We start from the raw sequence: 13143 nt of genomic DNA, 5'->3' as shown, positions 1-13143 counted from the left end.
TTCCTAGGAAAGAATTGTGCTTATTTACTTTTATTTAAAAGGTGTTATTTGCTTGGATGATTTAAGAGAATAAAAAATACAGGTCATTTTTAAGACCTTAGCATTTTCAAGACCTTGAGCGTGAGAGCGGGCCTCACGCGAAACTTCTTTCGACGGAAATGCTGAGGTTTTAGATGTTTACAGAGAACGAAGAGGATAAATAACAAGGCACATTAGAATGTGTAATTTGCCATTTTGTTTTCATAGAAGATTAGCAACTTTTGGACTATAACATCACAATTTGTGTCACCTACACTTACTCGAATTTTCTAAGTGCCACCGAAAGTAGCGTTGTCCTACTGTACACAGGCAAGGGGAAAGTTTTTTTATTTCAAAGACATCAATACATCGATAAATGTTTCCTCCATCCGAATAAAAATAGAGGGCTATTTGTTCGTCAAGGCTACATTTTCTCGCGTTATTCAAAAAAATTAAAAGCTACCCCTCATTTAGCCACTGTGTATTTGTTTAGACCCCGTTTCGGCACTTTTGCAAATATTAACTAATAATAATGCAATAATAGCATGCTTTGCAGTAAAAAGAGCTTAGAGTGACGATCGATTTATTCCTCATATCTCTATGGTTTAGATATTTGTAATCCATCGATTGCCTGTTTATGCTCTGGGAATCTCAATCTACTGAAAGACAAACAAATTTCGAGATAAGATTTTACTGTGAATTTCAATATCCTGCAAACTGGCATTTGGCTTTTGTCATACAAATTACGGCACCAGAGTGGTTTTCAAAAAACCCGTGTACTATTTAGTGTATTTAGTACAAATAAAAGGTAATGTCTTTGTTCTCTTTTGTTCTGGCTTGACTATTACACTTTAACAATAACATTTTATTGCACGATATTTTGAAAACCACACCAAGATAGGGAGCACAAGTTTCATGTAATTTCCACAAAATCTCACTAATTCTATGATATATTGTGACCGCGGTGATCCTAGATACTAATATCTCAGATACTAATAAGATACTAAACAGATACTAAAAACGGTAAGGGTGGGTACTTCATAAAAAAATTTATAGAAAAATTAACTATTTGCCGAGTAAAATCAGCTAGAATTGATGGACAGGCATTATAAATATGGTTTCTTAAATTATGTACAGCAGCGTCTGTAATTTTTGTGGATACTAGACTAATGTCTGAATAGAATACCTTGTCTGGTTTCTGGTTTAGACGGTTGCAAATTTATATGCAATACGCAAGGAAATAGCTATCAAATATGCATTTGTAAAACGTTTCTATGCCGATTTAGCGCTTAGTTATTGCTAAGTTTTCAAACAGCAAACGTACTTTTGTACTTTTTGGCGCCGACATAATGAATGTTGTCGACGGTGAAGACCACCCAAGTGGAAGTCACGCTTGGATCACGCGCTTGGACGTCACGCTGGCTAAATCAGCTCCAGTAACTGCTATACATCGCAACAATTATGGAGAGTTAAATATAGACTGGACTCAAATTGACCGGGATAAAATATAATCCTCCAAAAGAAGGGGATTTTTTCCTTTGGAGATCTGCATAATTTTGTACCATTTTCTGATCTGTTCAAACAAAAAAAATTTCCTACCCAGCTGGTGCTATACGAACAAATCCAAATTCGCCCCCCCGTGTTTTTTATCCAGTTGTATTAAACTAGGTGTTTGTGTAGGATCGCCTTTTGAATTTTTAACCATAGTGATGATTTAAATATAAATTTAGCCTAAATCCGCTAAATAGCGCTAAAATATTTTGACGTATTTCCAGCCCTACTCTCCAATTCTATGCAGAAATTAGGTAGTTTTGATTTTTTTTGTTATTGACAATAGCCCCCTCCCCCCTTGTTATTATTTTCTGTTAAGTATTTGTTTAGTTTCTGATTAGTATATGTTTAGTATCTAAGAAATTTTAGTATCCAAGATCACCGCGGTTATATTGTGCCTGTATGTTTAGTACAAAAATATCCTAGAGTGCAAACGAACCAATACAAAAGGCCCAAATAGTCGTGTTCATAAACCAGAAAAATAAATACAATGCATTTTGGTGCATTCTAGAGTACAAATAATATAATTGTGAAACATTAGCAAAAACTATTTTTTGTTCAACTTACAGTGAGGACAGAGAAAGCGGGCCATGCTGAACAACTTTGACCCATCAGATTCGGCTTGAACACCGTAAACATTTCGAAAAAATTAGTTTCAGCAAATCAGGTTAAGGTGCTCCCACGCTCAATCGACAGACAAAAATGGTCGACTTCGGTGTTCAAGTCGATTCTGATTGGTCAAAGTTGTTCAGCATGGCCCGCTTTCCGTGTCCTCACTGTAACTGAATTAGTCTCTTGTTAATTGAAAATCACTGAACGGCAAACGCGTGAACTCTGTATTGATTTCAATAGTGTGATCGCTGAACCGTAAACACACATGCATGCGAATAAAGCTCTTTAGAACGAGTTTATTTGCGCATATTGTAGTTTCAACTGTGTCCTGTCACTTGATTTGCGGCGTGCAGGGCGAAAAAGTCTAAACAAAGTTAATTTGCGTATTAGAGAGGTTTTCAAAATCCCGTGAAACAAAATGTAATTGTTAAAGTGTAATAGTCAAATAAGAACATAAGAGAACAAAGACATTACAGTGTATTAGTACTAAATAAACTAAATAGTATTTCACGGGTTTTTGAAAACCACTCTATAGTTAAAGAAAAGAAAAGCGCTTGCTTTTCACTGTTATGCGTTGTAACGCTTGGCTTATTGCACGTGCACACTAAATCTAGTATATTTACCATTTCTTACTAATTTTGCAAATTTTTACTAAACCTCACTATTTTGATTTAGTGTTTCACGGATATAATGTATGTACTCTGGACAATGGGGCTTTTGCATGAATGACTACGTAACATTTAGCATTTAGGCACAGGGAGCCCACTCAACTCAACGTATGGTAGCATGTGCTACATACAGTATGTCTTACTCTTTATTGCGTCTATTTATGTTTGGAACACTTATTTTATACCCCTGGGTCGACTTTTTTTCAGAAATATTCGGGTTTTGCAAAAAAACGATTTCAAGACTAATGGCTTAAATTCAGAATTGACGCAATAAAGAGTAAGACATACTGTATTTGGGTGGAGTTTTCTTTTAAGACTTCGTGTTCCGACCGGATTTAATTCGTGAATCAGTATATCATTTGTATAACTGACTTTTGATCTCTCAAGGAGTCCTTCGAGGATCACACATATCTGTCTTTTCTAACTAATGTGTTGTGTGTTTTTTTCCATCAGACACTCACCCATGCTCTATAAACAACGGAGGATGTACGCATCTATGTTTGGTGAAGCCTGGATCGAGTTTCAAGTGCGCATGCCCAACGAATCCCACCGCTGCCAACTGCTCGACGAATCCAATGACGACTCAGACACCATCAACGACAAAGCCTCCGACAACGACACGACAGCCGACAACAACACAACCTCCGACAACAACACAACCTCCGACAACGACACAACCTCCGACAACGACACAACCTCCGACAACGACACAACCTCCGACAACGACACAACCTCCGACAACGACACGACAGCCGACAACGACACGACAGCCGACAACGACACGACAGCCGACAACAACACAACCTCCGACAACAACACAACCTCCGACAACGACACAACCTCCGACAACGACACAACCTCCGACAACGACACAACCTCCGACAACGACACAACCTCCGACAACGAAACAACCTCCGACAACGACACAAACTCCGACAACGACACAACCTCCGACAACGACACAACCACCGACAACGACACAACCACCGACAACGACACAACCACAGACAACGACAGCACCTCCGACAACGACACCACCTCCGACAACGACACCACCTCCGACAACAACACAACTTCCGACAACGACACAACCTCCGACAACAACAAAACCTCCAACAACAACACAACCTCCGACAACGACACAACCTCCGACAACGACACAACCTTCGACAACGACACAACAACAGACAACAACAAAACAACCGACAACGACACAACATCCGACAACGACACAACAACAGACAACGACACAACCTCCGACAACGACACAACAACCAACAACGGCACAAACTCCGACAACGACACAACAACCAACAACGACACAACATCCGACAACGACACAACAACCGACAACGACACAAGAACCAACAACGACACAACATCCGACAACGACACAACCACCAACAACGACACAACCACCAACAACGACACAACAACCGACAACGACACAACCTCCGACAACGACACAACCTCCGACAACAACACAACCTCCGACAACGACACAACCTCCGACAACGACGCAACCTCCGACAACGACACAACATCCGACAACGACACAACAGCAGACAACGACACAACAACCGACAACGACACAACCTCCGACAACGACACAACCACCAACAACGGCACAACCACCAACAACGACACAACAACCGACAACGACAGAACCACCGACAACGAGACAAACACAGACAACGAAAGTGCCTCCGACAACGATCAAATCATCTACGACAACACATCCTAGTGGCGTCTGCGTTCCTAACCCTTGTGCTAATGGGGCTACCTGTAGGAAAAGGACTGGGGCTAGTAAAGGCTTTATTTGTGCATGTCCTGAAGGATTCACTGGAATCAAATGTGAATTTTATTACGGTGAGTACACAAAGATAGCGTGGGCGGTTCACGTACGCAGATGATGGATGGGTGATTAGTGGAGTCAGGGAGGCAGGTAGGGCTTGCGTGAGGGAGGGAGGGAGGTTTTGGGGATGGGGAGGGAGTGCAGGGGAACGAGAGTGGGAACATAGGGCCTGTTAACATTATTAGATAGCCGAAATCACGTGAATCTTAGGGTTGCAAACACAATTATTGCTGCAGTAACGTCACGGCAGGGACTTTCTGACAAAGCAACTTTCAATCTGATTCGTAAGCGCTGAATAAGTTGCTTTTTTTTGTTATTTTGCCGCCAAAAGCCGGAGCGCGCGAGTTTACCACCCAAACGTCACGTGATCTCTTAGTGCAAGTCTCCTATTGACTCGAGTATTTCAGCTCTAATAACCAATCGTTGACTGTCATTTTCAGGTGAAGACAAAGTATCGCTTATCTTGGAAATGAGCATAAAGGTACAGGCCATAGTTATAATAAATGTTATGTGAAACAAATAAAACGAACAGTTTTATTATTTAATCGCCGTATAAGATAGACAACAGTATAATTTAACAACCTCTTTTTTTCTACACAGCAATGGAACACGCTTAAATTTCAAGAAAGTGTCGTGGTGTCATTTAATGAACTCTGCACAAAGGCGCCCTGCTCATACAAGACAAACAGGTAAAAGACAAACAGGTACAAGACAAACAGGTATCAATGAATTGTCGCGAAAGTAAAGACTTGCCGCGTATGTTTTATACTTATATAAGAGAAACAGGTATCAATGAATTGTCACGAAATTAAAGATTTGCCGCGTATGTTATATACTTATATAAGAGAAACAGGTTTCAATGAATTGTCGCGAAAGTAAAGATTTGCCGCGCATGTTTAAAGATGTGTTATTTACGAATAAGAGGGTAGTGCCAAGTTATCGGCAATTTTTAGTATGCAGACATTTGCATACAAGTAGACGTACTTAACCATGGAAGTCACTATCGTTTCAATCTATTAGCCTTTCTTACGTTGAGAGGGGGATTGGGTCGAGTTGATAAGCGAACAGCATGCTGGGACTGTTTTAGTTTTGATGTTGGGTATCTGGTGTATCTAACAACAAAGATATTCCGGGAGCAGAATTGCCAATACCTCCTAAATATTGTACTGCCGCCATTTAGTGTATACGAGTTTTAGTTCTGCCACAACGCATGACCTTCAAAGCGATATGGAGACCTGCACATCAGACCAATCAGAACACACGTTCCATTGCACCATAGCAATCACAGCGCACGTTCCATCTCATCAGACCAATCAGAACGCACGTTCCATTGCACCAGAGCAATCACAGCGCACGTTCCAGCACATCAGACCAATCAGAACGCACGTTCCATCACATCATTCACACCAATCCAACGAACAATGTCCCTTTTCATTACGACCTAACCCAACCCCCCCCCCTGTCCCGCAAATCCTGGGAACAACGCGCCTGATACGAGGTACCCAGTACCCAGGTATACGTCGCGGTAAGCCATAAATACTAGCATTTTTTTTCTTGACAGCGAAAGAAAGCGACGTGACGTAAACACCTTCCGGCCATTCATCACAAGTGACGTCATCATTACCAAAGAGCCAATGCCTGCAAGCGAGTCTTTGCTTGAGGTCGAGGCTGTCGTTCTCCAGCCTTCAACCACCAATAAGAACCGTCAGCCAATACCACGTGATTCTCTATGCACAATGGTTCGGGACTCCAGGAGCCAGATCGCACGCAACTTTGGAGGGAACAGAGTTGTGTATATTAATGGTGACAAGAGCCCGACGTGTGGGCAGGAGTTAGGGGGGAGCGCAGGTGGTCGTAAGGGAGGGGAGGCTAGCGCAAGACAGACAGGCCCGAGCGGGTCTATTGCCGGGGCGGTGGTTGGAGGATTGCTGATGCTCGTCCTCGCTCTGGTGATATTCATTCTGTACAGGTAAGTTATGTCACGCAACAAATGAACATGTCACGTGTTTCGTTTTAGGTTAATATAATTATATACGCATGATATATCACGTGACTTATCGCGTAAAAAGTATAAGAATTATCCATTTTTTTCTTTATGCGTCACTTGTCTAGTGTGACGTGAACAAAATGTATCAGATACCTCTCATGTAATCTCAGCTGTCCCAAATCCCGTGACAGAAATAAATACGTTAATAACGTCATATTTCATCACTTCTCCCACTAAACAAAGGGCAAAAGGGACATATATATGTTATATAAAACTTACGCACCCCTAGCCCTAGATACACTACTGGTGTTTAAACCCCCTAACCCTTCCCCCTATAACCGCTACTGGTGATTTCACCCCCTAACCCTTCCCCCTATATTCGGTACTGGGGTTTAAACCCCCTAACCCTTCCCCCTATATTCGGTACTGGGGTTTAAACCCCCTAACCCTTCCCCCTATATCCGCTACTGTGGTTTAAACCCCCTAACCCTTCCCCCTATATCCGCTACTGTGGTTTAAACCCCCTAACCCGTCCCCCTATATCCGCTACTGTGGTTTAAACCCCCTAACCCCTCCCCCTATATTCGCTACTGTGGTTTAAACCCCCTAACCCGTCCCCCTATAACCGCTACTGTGGTTTAAACCCCCTAACCCCTCCCCCTATATCCGCTACTGTGGTTTAAACCCCCTAACCCGTCCCCCTATATCCGCTACTGTGGTTTAAACCCCCTAACCCCTCCCCCTATATCCGGTACTGGGGTTTAAACCCCCTAACCCTTCCCCCTATATCCGGTACTGGGGTTTAAACCCCCTAACCCGTCCCCCTTTATCCGCTACTGGGGTTTAAACCCCCTAACCCTTCCCCCTATATCCGCTACTGGGGTTGTGCACCAGCGGGTGAGCTAAATCTAACGGATCAAATCTTCCAACATAACCTGAACGGTTTTTCTGGCAGCGCGTTGCAAAAAATAGCATCCCATGAACAAAATAAAAGTACAATTCAGCAAATTTCATGTTTCTTTAAAAGCAGCCTGAAAAGCTCTGTTCCCAGTTTCCTTGCTCTACCCTTATTATCACCCTCTCTAAAAAGTCTTGATTTAATCCTTTTTTAATTCATAACAACAACGTACAACAACGTACAAGGCCGATCGGCTGTGAGCCATCGAGCCCGCGACACAACAGCGGTCCACCCACCAACACAGGTATCCCGGTCAATACATGACACATCCTCCTCCATAGCTTAACATACTACATTACATCTCACGATGTGTGTGTCCTTGTGAAACAAAACAAGGATGTTAAACCTTATTTACAAACATAGTCATTTAAATTACTTGGGGTTTGTCGAACTCTCGTAGGATAGCGGCTCTCTGTAGTAAGCATAGCCGCTGACTGGATATCCTCTGGTGTTGTTAAAGTCTCTGCAACCGGCTCGCACATGGGGTTTGTGGTTGTGTGTGGAACCAGCCTTTCCATTGGAACTATGCCCACACCGGCCAGCCCCAGTGGATCTAAGGGGACTTCCCCTAGACTTCTCGTTGACGTCTGTGTCTGGTCAATGTCTCTGCGCACATGGTTACATGGTCTTCAACTTACAAACCGGTTGTCGTGTGAGGCGTAACACGATATTGGAAGAGGAATCTTTGCAGCTTCGTGGTCAAATCCTTTCCAGGCGCTCTCTCTACCCCTCCGTTTACTGTCTGCACGGTTCGCTCTGCCTGCCCATTGCTAGATGGGTGCACTGGTGCAACCGGTATGTGCTGGATGCCGTTCTTACTGAAGAATGCTGACAGTTCTTTAGAGATGAGGTTAGGACCATTGTCTGATACGACAACATCTGGAATACCGTTCCGTGCAAAGCATTCTCGCAGCTTGTCGATGGTTGCTTGAGATGTCATTGACTTTATCAGGTATGTTTCAATCCACTTGGAATACGCATCAGTTATAATCAGTAACATGTTACCTTCCACCGGCCCACCGTAGTATAGGTGGATACGCTTCCAGGGGCCATCCCATGGATGTAATGGAGCTGAGGGCGGGTTACTTCTCCGGCCCTGGCAAACATCACATCTCTTCACTAACTCTTCTAGTTCTTTATCCATTCCAGGCGACCACACGTAACTCTTGGCCAAGGCCTTTATCCGATTGATACCTGGATGTGCAGTGGAGTTCTCGCTCGACCTGAGCTCTACCATTGGGTGGAATAATAACTCTCGCACCCCATAAGAAACAACCTGCTTGGACGCTTAACTCGTCTCTCCTCTTACGATAAGGTGTAATAGTGTAAGCGTAACAGGTACTAATGCACATGGGTGAGTACAGGATCTTTCCTTGTCCAATGGCTCTGTGGTCAAGATAGAGGGAGTCTTCTAACTCTTCGATCACCAATACCTTGTCTTCTGGTTCAGTACGCGCTTTCACAGGTAATGGCAGTCGGGACATACAGTCCGCGTTGGCATGCTGATTTCATGCTCTGTACTTTATGTGGTACTGGTATGCCCTCATCAATATGGACCATCGCTGAATCCTGGGGGGTGCCATGACCGGCGTCTGCTTTGCCTCATGGAGCAATGACAACAATGGCTTGTGGTCCGTGATTATATCAAAATCTCGACAAAACACATACTTGTGGAACTTCTTAGGCCGTAGATTACGGCGGCTTCCTTCTTGCCTAGTTGGCTGTAGTTCTTCTCAGCATCGCTTAGCGTCCAGCTTGCAAACCCCACAGGTCTTTCGGAGCCATCCTCCATGATATGGGAAAGGACTGCGCCTAGGCCATAATGGGAAGCATCACAATGGAGTACTAGTGCTCTTTGGGTATCATAGTATACCAAAAGTCCTGCTGAGAGAATCATCTTTTTGGTTAAAAACGTGCCTGCTGTTCTGGTCCCCAGTGCCACTTCACCCCATACTCTAGGAGCTTGTGCAGAGGGTGAAGGACCTGGGACATTCCCTTCAAGAATCTACCGTAGTAATTCAATAGGCCTAGGTATGCCTTCAGTTTCGTGACATTCTCCGGTGTTTTGGCCTTAACTAGTGCCTCAACCTTGTCCTTGACTGGAGATACACCCGTCTTGTCAATCTGATGCCCCAGGTATACAACCTTGTCTTGCATAAACACACACCTCTCTCTCTCAGTCTCAGTCCTGCCTCATCAAGCCTACCTAGGACTTTCTCTAAATTCTCAAGCGACTCAGCGATGCTCTTAGCTGTCACGAGAATATCGCCTTAGATATACAGCTACCTGAGGTATTCCATGCAACAGTCCTTCTATCGCACGTTGGAAGGCCGCTGGAGGCGACTCCGTATGGCAGACGTTATACTGGAACACACCCTTCACAGTATTGATGGTTGTAAACTTCCTGCTATCTGGGTCAAGCTCTACCTGGGAATATGCATGAGAGAGATCAAGCTTATGATTCCTGCTATCTGGGTAGTCAGTTCCTCCAAGGTGGGTATTGGGTACTGCTCCATCTTGGAAACCTTGTTATCAATCACATTATAGTCTCCACAGTCTAATCTCACCGTTAGGTTTCAGCACTGGAACCATCGGCGCTGTCCAGTCTGAATGTCTGATATGCTCTAACACATCCTGTTTCACGAGTCGGTCAATCTCTGCAATGACCTTGCTCTTCATAGCAAATGGGAGTGGGCGCGGTTCGCGGAAAAGTGTTTTTGCACTGGGGTCGACAACAATCTTAGCGTGCGTACCTTTCATTTTCCCCAATTCATCTCTAAAAATATCTTGGTGCCCAGTCTCTAGGGTAAAGGTTTCCTTCAAATGGTTTACACTTATCACGCTGAGCTGCTCTACTACATCCCTCCAAACAAGATAAACTCTCTTGTGATTTGTAACGACAACTGGGACGGTGAATGAGTTGCCATTGTAATTGACAACAGTCTCAATAGTTCCCAGGACTTTCAATTTGTGTCCTGTAAATGAAGTTGGGTCTAACTCAGATGACTTCATTTTGTAGAAACTTGGCCGAGGTTTGGCGGTTTCTTCCGAAATCAAGGTATAGGGTGACCCTGTATCTATTTCAAACTCAGTTTGCCTCCCGTCTACTTCTAGGTGTACAGTGAGTGATTGGTGGAACTTTATTTTATAGGTTTCTTATATGATACATTTTCTCGGGACCCCCCTCACTATCTTCATCTTCATTGAAAACTTCTTCTTCAGCATGGGTAATGCTAGCCCCGGACCTGCATGCTCTTTTTGCATGGCCTTTCTTCCCGCAATTGTGGCAAATTTGATCTTTAAACCAGCATGATTGTGGGTCATGGGAGTTTCCACATCTGTAACATTCTCCCCCTGATTTGTCTCCTGACATGGGTGTCTTTTGGGACCCCTTAACCTGCCCCCTTTTGTTTTCATAGTTACCCCTCTGTCTAGTGGGGCCTCCCTTCCCTTTAGGCTTTTGGGAGTAGTGCACTTGGTTTACTGAGGGCTCCTCTTGTGCAACACTTTTCTGCATTTCTCTAACATTGCGGCGTGCCGATTCATATGCCTCTGCGATCTGGAAAGCCTTATCGAATGTTAGGTCTTCATCTGGTGTGGATAAAATTTTCTGTTGGATTTCTGCATTTTTTATTCCGGCAATAAATCTATCCTTCAAGGCTCGGTTTAGAAATTCTCCGAAATTACATGGAACTGCTAATCTCCTGAGTTCCGCAACATACATCATGACACTTTCATTACTTCTCCTGATTCTCGAGTTAAAGAGAAGATACGCGCTTGCTTCGGAAAGCTCCGGTTTAAAGTGATGTTTCACAGCCTTGGGAATAAACTCAAATGTTTTGTCCGCCGGTTTCTCCGGTAAACACAAACTTTTTATTATGCGGTACGCTTTTTGCCCTACGTTGGCGCACAAAAAGCTCTCTTTGAACTTGTCTTCTGTTATTTTGTTCGCGGCAAAATAATGTTCGTATATTTCTATAAACTCCGTCCAATTGTGTTCGGTCTAATCGAAAGCAAAGAGGTTGCCATACAAAGCTGCGGTCGCCATTTATGGAACAAACACCGGATTTTCGGTCTTTCTTGAGTTTCTTCGGTCCCAATTTACCACTAGCGCCTTCTTGATTTGTTTTCAGTTTTTTCCCTCGTCGCCATGTAAAAAAATCTTGATTAAATCCTTTTTTAATTCATAACAACAACGTACAAGGCCGATCGGCTATAGAGCACGTGAGCCATCGAGCCCGCGACACAACAGCGGTCTACCCACCAACACAGGTATCCTGGTCAATACATGACACTCTCTGTTGTCATTGTTTTTTTCCTCTTTGAAGGAAGGTATTATTGAGATTTAATTTATTTTCAGGAGACGAAAAGCCCTACAACAGCCAAACAGACCCATCGATTTCAACAATCCTGGTTTCTATGACGATCCAGATAATCTTGACAACGAGCTAAATCCCCAGCCACCTCCTTATGAAGAAGTCGTCGTGACGGAAGGGCATCGAGATCTCTCACGACAACCATCCAGCGAATCAATGGGCGCCCAGTCGAATCCGATCTACGCCGAGATCGGACCGAGCGTGTTCGAGAGGATCGATGAAAGCTCGGAAGGAATGTCGGAATGGCGAATGAATCCGATTGAAGAGAGCCCCAGAAGGATTGATCTTGGTGAATATGAGAATTTAGAGGGGAGGGGTGGGGATTACGTAGGGATCTCCCTTTCGACATCCACTGAAGGTTCCCGTGGGGGTCCTCATGTAGATCCCAAAGGTGCACTACTAGAGGATGATAATCCAGCTTACGCGCATCTGAACAGACGTAGGCGATTTACGGACGAGGAAGATTACAGTCATCTGAGGAACATGACTCAGCATGGAGTCAATCAGAGGCCAGGTTATAGTCAACTGGGGAACATGACACAGCATGGAGCCAATCAGAGACCATTTAGTAATTCTGCTCCTCCATCTTATGAAAACTCAACTACGGGAAACATACAGAGGAATCCGGATTCTCGAGCAGGGCATACAGGACAACAGAATGAAGGCGATGTGGCAGCTACGACCAATCGAGATTCAGGTAAACACCGGAGAAAGAGCACCGTAAAGAAGAAAGTACATGGGATGAGGTTTACACATCCGGGAGAGTACGATAATGTTGAGATTGTGTTGCCTCAGAACAGACACCATGCGAGCAATCACAGAGCAAGTAGGCATCGCGTTACCCCCGTAACAAACTCCTATGAAAACGGGTGGCTAAATCAAGATAATCACGTGATTGGAACACGTGACGTGTTGACATTGCAGGACAAACCGTCAGAGGAGGAAACCATTATTTGAGCATGCGCAGACAATATATTAATGAAGCAGACACTGGACTTGCGAGAGTAGATATCTTAAAGCAAATGTATAGATAATGGCAGTAGCAACTAGACCCTCGAACGTTAAGAGTGTCCTTAACACAGCCAATTCATAGTCTGAGGTCTCGCATTTTCACAAAC

At 43.9% G+C, this 13143-nt stretch overlaps 1 protein-coding gene across 1 annotated transcript; it reads left to right on the top strand.

Moving 5' to 3' along the window:
* The first annotated feature begins 3333 nt into the window (after positions 1-3333).
* Positions 3334-13090, top strand: LOC125570186 (serine-rich adhesin for platelets-like). Its single transcript, XM_048731452.1, has 6 exons — positions 3334-4368; positions 4412-4718; positions 5145-5185; positions 5305-5393; positions 6266-6673; positions 12010-13090. The coding sequence occupies exons 1-6, from the start codon at positions 3334-3336 to the stop codon at positions 12980-12982; spliced, it is 2853 nt and encodes a 950-aa protein (XP_048587409.1). The 3' UTR covers positions 12983-13090.
* Positions 13091-13143: the final 53 nt, after the last annotated feature.

The sequence above is a fragment of the Nematostella vectensis genome, chromosome 8 (genome assembly GCF_932526225.1).
Source record: "Nematostella vectensis chromosome 8, jaNemVect1.1, whole genome shotgun sequence".
Lineage (NCBI taxonomy): Eukaryota > Metazoa > Cnidaria > Anthozoa > Actiniaria > Edwardsiidae > Nematostella > Nematostella vectensis.
This window is presented reverse-complemented; position numbering and strand designations above follow the sequence as displayed.

Excerpts from the sequence above, each read along its gene's own strand:
- LOC125570186 (XM_048731452.1), top strand. The coding sequence starts at position 3,334 with ATGTACGCATCTATGTTTGGTGAAGCCTGGATCGAGTTTCAAGTGCGC. Across the intron at positions 5,186-5,304 it reads TCTTGGAAATGAGCATAAAG|CAATGGAACACGCTTAAATT; the intron begins GTACAGGCCATA and ends TTTTCTACACAG. Across the intron at positions 6,674-12,009 it reads GTGATATTCATTCTGTACAG|GAGACGAAAAGCCCTACAAC; the intron begins GTAAGTTATGTC and ends ATTTATTTTCAG.